Below are 16,981 nucleotides of genomic sequence, written 5' to 3'. Positions count from 1 at the left end.
ATCACAGATAGTGACACAATCCAGCAAACTGGAGGAGACATGGAGGAGGATGGACAAGAGACCCAAAGCCAACATGATCCACTGTTACAGCAGTCACATGATGACATCAGAGAGGATCTGGGAGGGGAAGAAATCACAGATAGTGACACAATCCAGCAACCTGGAGGAGACATGGAGGAGGATGGACAAGAGACCCAAAGCCAACATGATCCACTGTTACAGCAGTCACATGATGACATCAGAGAGGATCTGGGAGGGGAAGAAATCACAGATAGTGACACAATCCAGCAACCTGGAGGAGACATGGAGGAGGATGGACAAGAGACCCAAAGCCAACATGATCCACTGTTACAGCAGTCACATGATGACATCAGAGAGGATCTGGGAGGGGAAGAAATCACAGATAGTGACACTATTCAGCAACCTGGAGGAGACATGGAGGAGGATGGACAAGAGACCCAAAGCCATGACATGGAACTACCTCTTGAACATAACCCACATGTTTGCACCAATATTGTTTTGGAAGAGGCAGCAGAAGGGAGAACTGATGATATCAGGGGTAACTCTTCTACCACTGAGCACCCTAGAACTGTCACTGTCTCTTCATCAGAAGAAGAAGAAGAAAGACAAGATCATCTGATTGTTTTGAGCCATGAATATGTTATCTGCAGTGCAGCACTGGCTTCACAGATGTTTTCTCCTACTGATGGGTCACTCTCCTCTCTAATCCCTAAAGAAGCCCTCCAGAAATATAGTTCTGTGAATCAGGTTACCACCTCTGAAGATGACAGCCCTGCTTCTAGCGCCAAAGCTGATGGAGATAGCAAGGATCTTTTTTCACCTCATGTTGAGTCTGTAAGCCCTGCTTATGTTGACCTGGCAAGAGAAGAATTTTCCAGTCATGCTTTTGAGGTCCCAAGTAGTCGTGGAGATTCAGCAGCACCAGTGGTTCTCAACCAAGCTAACTGTGAGCCCATCATTTGCCAAGCTACTGAAGGGACATCTGTAGGATTTCAGAAGATGATAATCAATGAAAGCCAAAGTGAACAAAATCGAAGTGCAGGTGAAGGGGTTGATGAGGGCTCTGAACCCATTTGTGAAGGCACAATAACTTCTACAGATCTGACCAGTACCTGTGTTGATGGTCCTAGAATGGACACAGCTCACCTGGTTTCAGATGAGAGCCCACCCACCATTTTAGAATTCTTTAACCCCATCTTGATTTTTGGACACAGTCCAGAGGAACTAGGACAGTATGACTTTCAAGTCCAATCACCCCAACCTAGTTATTCTGAGTCCATCACAGAACAGGCACTGAATTCTTCCCAGACACCCCTAATGGAGCAGGGCATGAGTGAGGACTTCTCAGAGCACATTCACTCAGGAACCCAACATAACAAACACGGGCCTATCAGGAATTTACCTCATAATTCTGTGACTGATGATGGCTCAGAAACTGGACTCTTTCACACACTGAGACAAAAGGCTGCTATGGACATATCTGGAGACAGTAAAATGGTTTCTGAAGAAAATGAAGGCATAACCCTTGAGGAATCGCCAGCTCACGAAGCCTCCAGTCTTTCACTGGTAAAGAAGAGAACTTTAACTGAATCTCTAAGCAATGATGAGACTAATGTAGTGCCAAAACAAGTATTCACAAAAACATCTAAATTATTGCAGTTTGCCCCTGTGTCACCAAAGTCTAAGTCCTTACCCCGGCAAGCAGCAGTTTCAGAGGAACCAAAACCAAGCTTCCCAGACGCAGATACAGTCACTACTGATACAGCATCTCTAGTGAGAAGGCCTGTCTGCAGCCAGCAACCAGCAGGAAGCACAAGTGGTAGGTGCATGGTAAGGGAGCAGGTGGAAGGGGTAAGGCTCAGAGCTGGTTCCCTGGAGCAGGGAAGGCCTATTCATCTCTTGCTGAAGCAGCATCACGACCTTGGGCACCCACCACTGGAGAAGTCATCCAGCTGGGCGGGCCAGAGCCATGTGGGCTTGGATGAGAAACAACTAGGCACAGCCACTGATTCCAGGAGTCAGGAGGACCTGACTTCTAGGAATTCCAACTCAAGAGACTGGCATCGCAAGGCTGTGAGGAGGCCTTCTTCAGGCTTTGGTGTCCTTCAAGGTGCATTTCCATTCTATGACCCAATACTAACTTGACTACCCTGAGGGACATTCATGTCTTGCTAACACATGGGACTTTAGGAATGCCACTTTCACCTCTAGGCTGCCAGATGGCTCCAGGTCAGCAGTAATAGGCTAAGCCCAGTCCTAGGTTTGCTGTCCCCCCCCCCCCCCCCCCCCCAACACACACACTGTATACTGGGGCTTGTAATTCTTGGTTTTCTTAGACACTATAACTACAAGCTTAGAAATGCAATGGGTAGGAATTAAAATCAGACTGACCCAGGCAATCTGCAGCTCTCTGGTAAGCCTAGTGATCAGGTGTTGCCAGGTACATGCTGAGTCAGCTCTGGTTTATTGCTCCACTGAACAGTAAAATAACCCAGGTTGAAAATGGACCAGATACACACTGGGATGGGAGCTGGAGAGTCAAAAATGAACTAGAATCCCCAGCAGAAATGCAGCCATTGGATTCTTTCACTTTGTGTCTTAAAACTCCCAGCCCAGAGTGCATGGCGGATCTCTAGTCTGGCTCTACCCAGGCTGCAACAAATTCGAGAACAGGGAGGATAAACCAGAAGGACTTGCTCAGCCTGTCCTTGGTGACCTGGAGCTACTTGGTCACCTGGTTTTGCCCTTTCTTAAAAATGGATGGTTGCACAAACATCCTGCAGAACTGCATGCATGCATGCACTGCGGATACAGAGAGCACAGAATGTAGAACATGTCTCTAAATATAACTTTATGCAGGCATGCACATGGTGTGAGACATAGATACACAGGATATAAACGACTGTCCCTTTATATGACAGAATTTACAGATTATATAAGAGGGATAGAAAAACCCTTTTACCACTTTGGACTGAAGGTTCCATCTTGTGCTACTTTGTGAAGTGCAAGTTTGTATTTCCCAGGAGTCAGATTTTAACCCTGGACTTTTCATTTTAAGAGGCAGGAAATGTCCATTTCATCATCTGTAGGACTCATACATTACCGACAGCAGAAAGTTCTCAAAGCACGTTCCATCCATACAAAAGCATTACCAGGCAGCCACTTCTGGGGTGGATGACAGGACTGGAATCTGTTGGGAATGAGAAAAGGCCAATACTAACAATGTTATTACATTACCAGAGATCTGAGGTACAGGGAAGTAAAGGGTAGAGTCAGGAATTAAAAACCAAGCACGGGAAGATTAAGTGAGTTCCCTGAGTCCACCTGCGCAGAGCTGGGGGATTTCTAACCTGCAGGTGCTGTTTTCAGATCACAACACTAACTCTCTAATTCTAAACAGTGGGCCAAAATTTAGGCAGCAATTAGATGCCTAACATATGGCATTCAAACAGAAGTTAAGTGCCAAAAGAGGGCTGAATCAGTAGTTAGCTCTCCAAGTGCACTTAGGTGCTATTCTATAACCTGGTGCCTAACTGCAAAAGGGGCAGGTCATGGGCGAACCCACTATTTCAATGCAGGCTTTACTGAATAAAGCAAGTATAAGTGGCTGCACCTAATTACTGACTTATTCCAGTCTTTCTATAACAGGTTAGACACACAAATTTGCTGTTATATAATACGTAATGCTAATTTCTAACAGGTTGGTGATTTTGGTGGCCAATTCTATATAGGGGGCTAAATCTAGGCACTTACACTTGTATGATCGGGCTCTGCCAGCAGGTGGCACTGTGGAGAACATCCAAACAAAGATTTGGGTGGAGAGGTGTCAAACACCCAAAAAAAAAAAGGGCAGGGGATATAATATTGTTGGAGGATTGGATGGAAGGGTGACGTTTAATCTTTTGCTCCCCCTGGTACCCCCCAGTCAGAGCTTTCCGCGCAGGACTGAGCTAGAGAGAAATGTTAACATCCTCCTGTCATTCCAGATGAAGAATCCAAAGAAGATGAGGATCTTAGCAGTTCTGACCCTGTAACGCTGAGGTAAGTCAGGGTGCAGGACCCCTAATAATTCCCAATTTAGGCCACACCAAACACATGGACTGCAAATAATCAATATATATAAATGGCGAGTGTCGTACTCACTCACAAATGCGCAGTAGAGACCCTCTCTGCCCCGCCCCCGCGTCAATACGTGATGACGGGGGCGGAACAGAGAGGGTCTCTACTGTGCATTTGCGAGGGACACCGCCGTCGCTAACGCTCCCCCACCCGGAGTCGCCGCCGCCACCCACCTTCCACCCGGTCGGGCCCTCGCTCTGCTATTGAAACAGCGAGGGCACGCAGCACACAGCTCTGCTGAGCTGCCGTCGGCCTTCCTTCTTCTTCTCTGCCTGTGTCCCGCCCTCGACGACGTTACGTCACACGAGGGCGGGACACAGGCAGAGAAGAAGGAAGGCCACGGCAGCTCAGCAGTAGAGCTGTGTGCTGCGTGCCCTCGCTGTTTCAATAGCGGAGCGAGGGCCCGACCGGGTGGAAGGTGGGTGGCGACGGCTCCTGGGGGGGGGGGCAACTCGGAGGGGGAGCGGCAGCGGCGAACTCGGCAGCGGGGTGGGGGGCCTTTCAACCCCTCCCTTCCTATACTAGGCCGTTTTTAAGGGCTGAACGGCTAGTTACATATAAACAACGAACCTCCTATTGTCTGAGGACAGGGGCAGCGGGTGACCCTGGGGCTTCTTTCAGGATAGCCTCCCCAGATCTTTTGATGGTGCTAAAGGATGAACTTCTGGTCTACCAAACAAAAACAATTGCTGCAGGAATAGAATAGGCTAAGTAATAAAAGAAAAGTGATTTATCAGTAATACATTTTGAAAGAGCAGAAACAAATGAGATCAGCATACTGGATATACTTTCTTCCTTCTCATGTACATCTCTCTCCCCCTTGCTCACTTCCTCGCAGGGAGAAGAACGCCTTGGATGTGAGTACCAGTGTGAAACGACGTCGATCCAGGTTAATCAACTCATGTAAGTCACCCATGGCATTGGGGTGTGCATTAAAAGGTGCCACAGACTTAGGGACTGTGCTTCCAACTCTCTACCACAAAGGAGGTCTCAGTGAGCCTTAAGAAATGGAAAGGGATGGGGGGGGGGGGGGGGGGAAGGGGCGGTCTCCCTTTCTCACACTCACTCACTCTGTTTTTAGACTGAGTATAAACAATTAACAAATATGTCTTTTAAATTGTATTTAAGAATTACGGTTTGATGTTATTTTTTTATTCTTTTATCAATTTTAGTGCTTTATGACGTTTGTATACTGTGTGGAGGTTTTGGTTTTTGATTTGCTGTGTTCCACTGAGATTTTTCTTAAATAGATGAAATGGGATGTAAATGTTGACAAATAAATAAATAGCTTTCTAATATTCTTTCCTAAAGCGAGGTTACTCTACCAGGAATACAGCGATGTGGTCCTCACTCAGGAAATCCAGAGGCAAAAAAGAGCAGAGACCTTCACAGAGGATGGGGAGCCTAGCTCACCTAGAATGCGCCGGAAACCATTTTCCCCACAGGACTCCTACCTGCAACGTCTGTCCGTTTCCTCCAATGCATCCCTCTGGCAGGATATTCCCATGATCCGGGGGAGCTCTGTGCTGCTAAACATGACACGGGATGAGCAGAAACTGCAGGAGGTGAGAGGCTGACTGGAGGACCTGCTTCTAGGGCTGAGGATGGGATGAAGAGCTCCTCAGAAGTGATGGGAAGCGATATGAAGTGTTTTCAATGCTGAAACAGTTGAATAATGTAGACATGATGAAAGCATTGTGGGAGCTGGATGACAGATTTGTCCAGTCCCATCTTTCTTTGAATCCTGATGATCTCTGAGACCTATCTAGGCTCATCTATCATCACTCTACCATCTAAGGAGGTCATCTAGATTTAGAGAAAGAATGGCCTTGATAGATCTCAGGAGATCATTTATTTATTTAAGAATTGTATATTCCACACTATCCTTCTCTAATCTATCCAGGTCCATCTTTCTATGAACCTGGAGTTGTAGGACACCAAACAAAAAGGTGGAAGAAAAAGTCCAAGTGACCAGCCAAAACACAGGAGTAAGAGCTCCAAACAAAGTTTTATTAGGACCCTACACGGTCCGTGTTTCACAGAAATGCCTTCTTCAGGGGTCGATAAATCCTCTGCTGAATATCAGACCAATCTTTGAGTGCTAGGAAAGAACGAGTGTAAGGGTGCTGGATCCGCGAACAGGGACGCAGTCAAACCGACCAAGTAAAAAGCTTACACTCGTGCTCTCCTAGCACTCAAAGTTTGGTCTGAAAGTCAGCAGAGGATTTATCGACCCCTGAAGAAAGCATTTGTGTGACACACGGACCGTGTAGGGTCCTAATAAAACTTTGTTCGGAGCTCTTACTCCTGTGTTTTGGCTGGTCACTTTGGACTTAGCTTTCGTCCACCTTTTGTTTGGTGTGCTTGTGTTTTTGTGGAAGGAGTGGACCCCCCTTTTCTCCTAGATTAGAGAAGGTCCCCAAGGGTCAGAGAATGATGGGCCCTGACAGATCTCAGGAGGTCATCCAGGTTCATTGAAAGATGGACCTGGATAGATTTCAGAAGGTCACCTAGGGTCATAGAAAGATGAGACAAAGGTATTTTGGGGGTCTCCTAGAGAGAAAAAGAGATGCTAGAACAGTCCTCATAAGATCTAGTTTATCTGCTTTCTCCAGGCAACATTCATTGTGATAGCCCATCTCAGATCAATATGTATGTAACCTATTGTCCAGCGAGGAAGATCCTACCACCTCCTTGGTAACTCACAGTGCTATTTGATCATCCTCAGTTAGAAAGGCTTTATTAATGTCTACACAATGCCTTACTTAGCTTAAGTGTAAGACTTTTTATACTTCCCCCAAGGGAGATGGAGTGGTACATTTTCTGAATGGGTGGTAGAAGCATAAGATGGATGAAGGGTAAACATTACAGCTGAGATATCCTAAACAGCGAAGCAACAGAGGAAGGCTCAGTCCTGACCCTGTGTTCCTTCGTTTGCCTCTCCGACGCCTTCAATTGCCACTCTCTCCTCTTTCAATCCCCTCTGCCCTCTCCCCTTCTTTTTTTTCTGCAGGCAAAGTTTGAGCTGATTATGTCTGAGGCTTCCTACCTTAGGAGCTTGAACGTGGCAGTGGATCATTTCCAGCACTCTCCAGACCTTCAGGCCCTGCTGACCAATCAGGAGCGGCAGTGGCTTTTCTCTAAGCTGCAGGAGGTGCAAGATGTCAGCTCCACGTGAGTCCTTTCCCATCCCTACCCTTCCTCACATTAAAGTCCTAGCATTCAACAGTACCATTTTGATGTCCATTTAGAGTATACTGGAAGTAAAACACACAGCTCTCTGCTACAGAAAGTGTGGCAGGTGGAGGTAACTGAGGAGGGCAAATAAAATACCGGAATTCAAGAAAGCCCGGTACAGAAACAGTAAATCCTCAGTGGTAGGGAAGCAAGGGGTAAATGGTATGAGCAAAGTGATTTGCATGTTATATACAGTTACTTTCTCTATTCCTAGTGGGCTCAAATCTAAGTTTTGAATCTGGAACAATGGAGAGTTAAGTGAATTGTCCAGAGTCACAGGGAGCTCCACGAGAAAAGGCAGGATACAAATAAATTCCCCGTGATTTATTTGTATCCTGCCTTTTCTCCAAGGCGGGTAACGACACAATGTACACAATAACAATAAAAACACAACAATGCAGACCACTAAGCGATACAATAACAGCGATTCAGCATAAATTCAGCAGCAGCAGAACAAGATGACATTTCAACATTTACTTAAATGATGCAGTGTTCTGTTGACTTTTCAAAGAAAAAGGCAATTTATTCCATGCCTGAGGGCCAGCACAAAGTACCAACTCTTGTAAGTCATAAATGTAGACGCCTTAGATCTGGTATAACAAGCATACCAGTATTTGCTGACCGCAATGCCCTTGGTGGTATATTATGTTGAAGAGTTGCAGCAGATAACAGGGAGAATCATGATATAAACCCCGATGAACCAGCAACAACAATCTGAACTGAATGCATTATGCAGCGCAGTTGCTGCAATATAGGTGATATACAATCAAACCGTGCAAGTCCAGTCACTAATCGAGCTGCCGAGTTCGGACCATCTGCAATGCCTGCAAACAAGACTTGTTGCAGTAGTCCATCTTTCGAAAATCAGCAAAGGCTTAAGCTTGCTCAGCAGTCGTAATGTTATAATGCCTTTGTATCGCTCCATGATGCGACCGCACCTCGAATATTGTGTTCAATTCTGGTCGCCGCATCTCAAAAAAGATATAGTGGAATTAGAAAAGGTGCAGAGAAGGGCAACGAAAATGATAAAGGGGATGGGACGACTTCCCTATGAGGAAAGGCTAAATCGGCTAGGGTTCTTCAGCTTGGAGAAAAGGCGGCTGAGGGGAGATATGATAGAGGTCTATAAAATAATGAGTGGAGTGGAACGGGTAGATGTGAAGCGTCTGTTCACACTTTCCAAAAATACTAGGACTAGGGAGCATGTGATGAAGCTACAATGTAGTAAATTAAAAACGAATCAGAGAAAATCTTTCTTCACTCAACATGTAATTAAACTCTGGAATTTGTTGCCAGAGAATGTGGTAAAGGCGGTTAGCTTAGCGGAGTTTTAAAAAGGTTTGGATGGCTTCCTAAAGGAAAAGTCCATAGACCGTTATTAAATGGACTTGGGGAAAATCCACTATTTCTGGGATAAGCAGTATAAAATGTTTTGTACTTTTTTGGGATCTTGCCAGGTATTTGTGATCTGGATTGGCCGCTGTTGGAAACGGGATGCTGGGCTTGATGGACCTTTGGTCTGTCCCAGTGTGGCAATACTTATGTACTTATGATAGTAGGAATTTCTTACTGCAGCTTGAATTTGAGGTTTAAATGTCAACGAGGTATCCAGCAGGACTTCTAAACTTTTCACTGTATCAGACATTGAGATGGGAACAACTAGATAAAGAAATGGTTGTCTCTTCGGAGATACGCACAGAGATTCCTTCAAACAAAATCGCTGTTTTCTCCACGTTTAACCACAAGTTAATAGTCATCCATTCTAGAATTCCTTCAAACACCTCTTGGGTCTGTAATACTGCAGTCGCAATGGATGATTGTACTGGAACAAAAAACTGAATATCATCCGCATATTTTCGATAGGACACACCATAATTGGTCAACAATGAACAAAAGGGTTTCAAGTACAAATTAAACAGTACAGCAGAAAGCACCAAGCCCTGAGGAACCCCATGTTCTTAATTCCACTGCTTTAAGCCTTAGGAGGAGAAGAGAGAGGAGAAAAGTCAGATCAAGTGGTCTCCAATCCAGTGCTGAATTGGGAAGGAAGAGGAGACAGGCGAGATGGGACTGGTGAGAATTATCTGCTGTGGTGTTCTGTTTTCATAGCGTTTGAATAGAGGTTTCTGGGACAGAGATTGAGTAAATTAATTAGTTGTCTGAGAGATTTCACTGGGGGAGCTAAGTCCTTGTTCATCCTTGAACCAGCAGCCGAGTGCCCCTTCAACTGAACCACCAATTGGGCCTAAAAACTATAGACGCTGAGCAAAGTGGAGGAGAAGCCTAGTGGTTAAAGCAGCAGACTGAAAGCTAAGAGTTCAAATCCCACTGCTGCTCCTTGTGACCTTTGGCAATTCACTTCACCCTCAGATCATAAGCCCTCTAGAAACAGAGAAATATCTGCAGTACCTGACTGTAAATCACCTTCAGCTACTAGTGAAAAAAGCATGAACTAAATCCAAATAAATAAAAAAAACCAAGTAAACACATGGTAACTTCAGTATGTGGCTGCTCTGTTAATGGTTGGCTAGGAACTTCTTCAGCAAACTAGTTGGAAATGACCATTGAATTTGTTTCTGTACAAGGGCTGTGGTATATCAAGTCATTAAATAAACATAAACATAACAGTTAAAGTTAATTGAAATCCCCTCCATCTCCTATCAAACAATTTATAACAATATTAGATTAAAAAATTAAGGGCCCGAATGAAATGCTATTCTGAACCTCAGAATGGTTGATCTGTTTGTGTCATATAGATGGTTTTGCTGATGTAATCACCTCCTTCTGCTCTTTACAGTTTCCTGTTTGACCTTGAGGAGAAGTTTGAAGATGACATGTACACCTTCAACGTGTGCGATGTGGTACTCAACCATGCAGCGGACTTCCGTAAAGTCTATCTACCTTATGTGACTAATCAGTCCTACCAGGACCAGACGTTTCAGCAGCTACTGTGAGAATCTGGCCTTTGTAGATAGGCCTTTCTTATAACTTACTGCTGATTAAGCTTCTTTTGCTGTCCAAAATGTACTAGGCCTCTGCCACACACTGTACCAATTAGGTATTTTTTTTAGTACTAGGCTTTTTACCAAAACATTTCTAGGCTAGTGGCTTTTATCAGAAAAATTAGGCTTCTCATTACACAAAAGTACAGTAGGCCCCTTTTATTTGACTAATGTAAGAATTATCCAAACATCATGATGAACATGAGTATTCAAAACACTTGGTAAGTGCCAAGGTGGACAGAGATGATTTTCAGCGGCAAGATCTGTATAATGCCACTGAAAATCCAGGTACGGCCCAGATAAACATCACTTATAAATGAGCCTGGAGAAAACGCAAAAGTGTCTGCTTGCAAACAAAGAGTGGGGAAAATCACAGAATAAAAACAGAGCATCTTCTGTGTCTCAGGACAGGGAATGCAAAATTCCGGCACGTCCTAGAGAAACTGGAGAGTGACCCTATGTGCCAACGCCTGTCTCTCAAATCCTTTCTCATCCTGCCTTTCCAGCGCATCACCCGACTTAAACTACTTGTCCAGGTAAGAGACCAACTCTCTCTCCTTCATTCAACATGTCTCCACTCCTTTTTCTAGATTTATTCCATCATCATCTGTCTGCTTATAGTCATCCACTTTTCATCTTTCTCAATGTCTGTCTCTATCTACTGCAAACACTAATAAACCACTGTGTCTTCAAAACATATACCCTATCACAGGAAACCACACTTGACCATATCCCATCTCCAAGAGATTCCACCTCCTTCCTAGAATTTTCCACAATCATCTGCAGATAAATGTCTTCTCTTTTGTCCTCTTGGTTCCTCAGAATATCTTGAAAAGAACTCAGCTGGGATCCAAAGAGGAAGCAGAAGCAACTCAGGCTCACAATTCCCTAGAGAAGGTGAGTGTAGTCAGTGGGAGGCGGGAGGCCTCATATTGGTACGCAATGAGAGATGGCCTCATGCAGGGAAGGGTCCCATGTCAGGGCAGAGAGAAACAGCTGGAGAAGGAGGGTGGTGGCAAAGTCTGTTGAGTTGGGGTGATACGCCAAGTTTCCATCTCTCGTTACTTTATGGTGCCCAGTTCCCACGTCTGGCTAATGGTGACTTTCCTATGCACGGGGGGCGGGGTGGGGTAGATGAACTGCTACAAACTACTCAGTCAGAGGGAGAGTATTGGGAACTCAGACATAGTCTTATTCGGAACCTTGTACTGAATTGTACCTGATTTCTTTCTCTGGATTGTGTCACTCCCTTGCCTGCTTTCTTCCTTCTCTTCAACCCCCTTTCTCCTGTTTCAGTTGATTAAGGACTGCAATGAAAATATACAAAGGATGAGAAGCACTGAAGAGCTGATATTCCTCAGTCAAAAGATTCAGTTTGAGTGCAAGGTCAGTTTTGCTCTTATACCAGTGAACCCCTTCTTCCACTCGCCTACCCCAAACAAGATGGCAGAGGGACTGCAGCTCTCCCATGAACTGATTATTCAGTCAAACTCAACTATTTTTTCGACACCTAATTTTTCAATCCAGCATAACGCCGAGGTGCAATTCTCATCATTCCTCTTTGGCATAAACCTACTGAAGCAGCAACAACAGCTCTGCCCACTTGAAGTTTTCTGTGTGCTGCAGATCAGAGGATGCCAGAAGAGGAGGAATGCTCTGGTGAGACACAGCCTGTGTCACATCACTAGTCCCCCCTCTATGGCAGCCAGATTCTCCCTCATTCTATAGAGTACACCAATTGGGCATGAAAAGTTTGGCATTCAAACAGCAGTTAGGTGTCTAAGTGCAATGAGGCAGGTACCGAAGTGTTCTAGCAAGTAACTGAAAAGGGGACATTGAATGGGCGGGGCATCAGCGGGGCATCGGCAGGTTATAGGCAGGTCACTGACGTTCCATTTCAGCTGCAGTTTATTGCATCCTGTCAGGTAGGCTCTAACTGCTGCTTTTACATCTGCCATAAAGCAAGATTAAATGGTGGCATTAAATACTTAGCACGGAATGCTACTGCCCCAATCCTGGAAATGCTTTAGTTTCATTCCAAAGTAGTGTTTCTATTCCTTTCCAACTCTCAGTTCAGAGAACACCTCAAAAGGCAGAAATATCCGTCTTCATCCACTGCTTATCTAGTGCTGTTGGGTCAGGACTGTAGTAATATTTAATCACCATGGTCAGCCCTGGTTTTTAAATTAATTCCTGGGTACTCGGAACCAGCTGATGCCTGGATATCTGGGCTGAATATCGGAGTATAGAGTGGCATCTGGAAGGTACTCAGCGCAGGTACCTGGACAACCAGCTGGGCAAGTCAGCAGAGCTATTTTGCTACTCAGCTCCCTGGAAAAAGTGAGGTTACTTGCTTGTAACAGGGGTTCTCCTTAGACAGCAGGAGAAGTCCAGGTATTGGTGCTATCAATGGTACTCAGATCATTTCTGGCTCTGCTGTGGCACTACCCAGATAGTGCTCAAGGTGGCATCATCTGTTTCAAGGAGGTTTTTTTGACAGGAGACGGCATGAGTTTATCTCACCCATTCTGTGGAATGAAGCCAGTGGGCGGAGCTTGCCGCCATATTGTGACCCCCCAAACATTCACAGATGCTATTGAAAACAATAGCAAACTTGTGAGGTTTATGACTGCCTATGTGTGAATTTTTCTTTATTTGAAAGCTTCCCATATATAACTGGAGGTGGGGTTTTTTTTTCCAATATCGAGAGGGTTTTTTTTTTTTTCAACCTCAGGAGGGTCCAGGGGCATGAGCTTCAGTTCGCAGGTTTAAGAAAGGCCCCGGGCTCTACTTCAGCCTTGTGGCCGAGTTTATTTATATATTTATTACATTTGTATCCCACATTTTCCCACCTATTTGCAGGCTCAATGTGGCTTACATAGTAGAGGCGATCGCCAATACCAGTATGAACAAATACAAAGTGAGGTTATAGCAGAGTAATGATCAAGTGTGATAGGCATATTGGGGGTTGTAAGGAAGAAGGGTTAGGTTATGTCCAGTACAAACTTTTATCTTGTAGTGTAGCGGGGTTGAGGCATTTAGGTTGGGTCGTTGGGGTATGCCTTTTCGAATAGGTTAGTCTTTAGGAGTTTCCGGAAGTTTAGGTGGTTGTATGTGGTTTTCACGGTGATCAGTAGCGCGTTCCATAGTTGTGTGCTTATATAAGAGAAGCTAGATGCATAGGTTGATTTGTATTTGAGTCCTTTGCAGCTTGGGTGGTGGAGATTTAGGTATGTTCGTGTTGATCTTGTTGTGTTTCTGTTTGGTAGGTCTATGGGGTCTGTCATGTATCCCGGGGCATTGCCGTAGATGATTTTATGAACCAGGGTGCAGATTTTGAACGCGATAAGTTCTTTGATTGGGAGCCAGTGCAGTTTTTCTCGTAGAGGTTTGGCGCTTTCGAATCTTGTTTTTCCGAAAACACCCCCAAAGGTTTAAAAAAAAAACCCCTCGGGTTACATATGGGAAGCTTTCAAATAAAAAAAAAAAGCTGTCAGATTAAAAACAAACAAATATCTAGCCAGTCATAAACCTCACAAGATTTGCTATTGTTTTCAATAGCGACTGGCAGCTGTGCGGGGGAGATGCCTTCAACGTTTTGAAGTTACGACGTCTCCTGTCATAAAGCCTCCTTCATCTGTATAATGCCGCTGAGAACTCAGGTATGACTCTGAGGAACATCTCTGACCCTGGTAGGAGCCACTGAACAGCAGGCCCATTGTTTAATTAATTATTATTATTTTTTTTTTATGTACTAATTTTGTATTTCCAGTGCATTTGCTTATTTATTTTTTGCCATCGTAAATCACATTGGTCCTGGATTAGACCAGATTTCAGCCAGCAAAGGTCAAGGCAAAGGGTAGAGAGCAGTGGGAGGATACCGCAAGGCCTGGCTCTAGCTGTTCACATTGCCGTGACCTCCATATTTAAAGTTTGTGTCTCCACCTGCCTAGATATTCCCCCTCATCTCGCAGTCCCGGCGACTAGTGAAGCATGGGGAGTTGCTGGCGCTGGAGTCTTCCCTCAGCTTCAAGTGGAAGGTGACCACACGACCCATCTACCTGCACCTTTTCAATGACTGTCTGCTACTGTCTCGCCCGAGGGAGTGAGTACCCTTTCCAGAGCATGCGACCACTTACAAGACGTCCCCGTCCCTAAGTATAATACACATTTTTGTCTCTTCTCTTTTTTCTTCCCTTCATGGCAGGGGTGGCCGCTTTATTGTCTTCGACCATGCTCGAGCCTCCAAAGTGCGTGGGGAGAGGTACGAAATGAAACTCCACGCTGCTCACAAGAACACCTTCCGTCTCATCCTGCTGGAAAACAACCAGGGCCGGAATGTGCAGTTCTTGTTTTCTACGGAGACCCAGTAAGTGAGTTCAGAGGCTTGGGGGCTGTGGTGGTCACAGAGACTCCCTACCAGTGGTGTAGGAAGGGGGGGGGGCGGTGGGGCAGTCCGTCCCGGGCGTGCACTCGGCGGATTGGCTCTCCCGCCTGCCCCTCACCGCCTTCCAGGTATGTTCTCTGGGGGGGGGGGGGGTTGCGCTCCGGAGGGGGGAGGGTGCGCAGCGGCGACCAGCCCCGGGTGTCAGCTGCCTTCGCGACGCCACTGCTCCCTACTGTTATCATTTGTCACTGGTACTCTAGAGCCTCAATAGCTTCAGTTCCTGTGGACACAACTCTTCACCTTTCCTTGTGCCCTTCCATAACCCCACCTGCTTACAGACATCCTGATATCAGCTTTCTCATCCCTCCATTGCAGGAGTAAAAAGCTGCGCTGGATCTCAGCTCTGTCCCCACTGAGGAAAGAGAAAGACTTGTTGACGTGTCATGGTAAGGCTTGTCTACTGCCCTACTGAGAATAGAGGATCTCGGAAAGAGGGGAGAGAAAGAGAAAAGACAAGAATACAAGTCTGTAGTAATATAATTACTCTTAGGTAGCCACCATATACCGCCTCCCTCTCTTTTCCCTCTTTCTCTCATTTATCTGTCACTCCAGCACTGTCCATATGGGGTACCTCACACCTGTGCTCTCTCCTCCCCAGACTACCCTCAGGTTCAGTGCTTAAAACCCTACAAAGCCCGTGAAAATGATGAAATCTCACTGGAAAAGGCGGATGTCATCATGGTGACTCAGGAAAGCAACGATGGTATGAACTTCAGTGTCAAAATAATTTGATAGTTTTCATAGTTTGCATGACACCACCCAGAGGAGCACAGGAAATCCTTCTCAAATCCACTGGTGATTTGGCCACTTGCTAATGAAGTGGTGGTGGCCAACTCCCTTTTCATATTTGCCACTGAAATTTCAAACACAGTAAGGCCACTCACCGACAGGTGATGGCTAGCTGTGCTTTGTGGTTGTCAGTGGTTTCTTTAGACATTTATGGCTATGGATTAATGTACTTTATGATTCCTCTTTACATAGGATGGCAGGAGGGCGTGCGACTCTCTGATGGGGATCGTGGCTGGTTCCCGCAATCCCACGTTGAGCAAATCTCCAGTAGACACGTCCGCCTGCGTAACCTGAAGGAGGAGCAGAGGATCCAGAACGCTAAGGCCAACTTGCTGCCATCACGCAAGAAGTAGGATCACATTCACTTCCTGTTTGCGGTTTCCTGGGCCTGACAGTATGAAAACCTGACAGAAAAAGAAATAGGAAGAGCCACATCCTGAGGAAACATCATGCGGCAAGCAACAGGAGAGGTTACTTCTGGTCATCTCTTTCAATCTGTTGCTTTAGGAACAAGATGGAGAGCAGAAATGGGTTACTACTGCCTCTATATTGCTATGGATATATGGCATTGAAAGAACAAGAGAAGCAGCTTCCTGCGACCATGGAGAATAAGAAAGAAGCAAAAATGGAAGGCCACTGCGTCTATTGCCACAGAAATCTCTTAGAGAAGCAGCATCCCTCAATGCTCAAAGTGAATTTGCTCCCGTGCCTTCAGAAGTGGGGGACAGAGCATTTTTATCAGGAAATGAATTTGTCCACTCTCTCTTTCCAAAGGAAGTGACTTCACACCTCCAACAGGAAGCATTTCTTCTTCTTCTTCTTCTTGTCTCAGTCTTGCCCTGGGATGCCATTGCCTTTCACCCTTCTTCCACTCTGGAAACTAGCCCCCTCCCTCACTCATCGACAACCTAGGCCTTTCATGACAGCCGATGTATCTACAATGCCTGATCCCTTCCATGACAGAGGATGCTATTCCGGGTGACATAGCGTTTCCAACCCTAGCACCATCTCCCTGCCCTGGGAGCAAGTTAAAAAAGCACTAACCATTGTGGTTCCACCATTCGATCAACCCACTGGCACCATGTGACAGAGACACGACCCTAACTGAAAACTCCCTGCATGAGCCTCTTTGGGGAGACTCTGAAGCATGTAAGCGATTACAGTGTGGGACCAAAGATTGTAACACTAATCTTGGCACCCTGCGGCCTACAGAAATTTACAGAACCATCAAATCTCAAAATGCACTTTGATTCTACAGCGCTTGCAGGAGCTTTGAACTGTCCAATTAATTGTGGATATGTACTGTTGTATTTTTTTTTATTTAATGCCGCTGTCATTCATGTTTTAGTAAAATTACCTCCCTGTC

At 45.5% G+C, this 16,981-nt stretch overlaps 1 protein-coding gene across 2 annotated transcripts; it reads left to right on the top strand.

Moving 5' to 3' along the window:
* Window positions 1-28: 28 nt before the first annotated feature.
* ARHGEF5 (Rho guanine nucleotide exchange factor 5) lies at window positions 29-16,981 on the top strand. Of its 2 annotated transcripts, none has more exons than XM_030188343.1 (14): window positions 29-1,840; window positions 4,008-4,062; window positions 4,979-5,043; window positions 5,452-5,705; window positions 7,154-7,314; window positions 10,175-10,327; window positions 10,786-10,915; window positions 11,202-11,276; window positions 11,676-11,765; window positions 14,333-14,484; window positions 14,587-14,748; window positions 15,142-15,212; window positions 15,425-15,529; window positions 15,808-16,981. In XM_030188343.1, exons 1-14 carry the CDS (start codon window positions 40-42, stop codon window positions 15,966-15,968), a joined length of 3,435 nt encoding a protein of 1,144 aa, XP_030044203.1. In that variant the 5' UTR covers window positions 29-39; the 3' UTR covers window positions 15,969-16,981. The 2 variants fall into 2 exon arrangements, with proteins under 2 accessions (XP_030044203.1, XP_030044201.1); XM_030188341.1 differs by having other exon boundaries at window positions 29-2,131.

Source organism: Microcaecilia unicolor, chromosome 14, assembly GCF_901765095.1.
Source record: "Microcaecilia unicolor chromosome 14, aMicUni1.1, whole genome shotgun sequence".
Lineage (NCBI taxonomy): Eukaryota > Metazoa > Chordata > Amphibia > Gymnophiona > Siphonopidae > Microcaecilia > Microcaecilia unicolor.
This window is presented reverse-complemented; position numbering and strand designations above follow the sequence as displayed.

Coding starts and splice junctions, on each gene's coding strand:
- ARHGEF5 (XM_030188341.1), top strand. CDS start 40: ATGGAGGAGGATGGACAAGAGACCCAAAGCCAACATGATCCACTGTTA. Junction 2,132..4,007: donor AGGCTTTGGTGTCCTTCAAG/GTGCATTTCCAT, acceptor CTGTCATTCCAG/ATGAAGAATCCAAAGAAGAT. Junction 5,044..5,451: donor ATCCAGGTTAATCAACTCAT/GTAAGTCACCCA, acceptor TCTTTCCTAAAG/CGAGGTTACTCTACCAGGAA.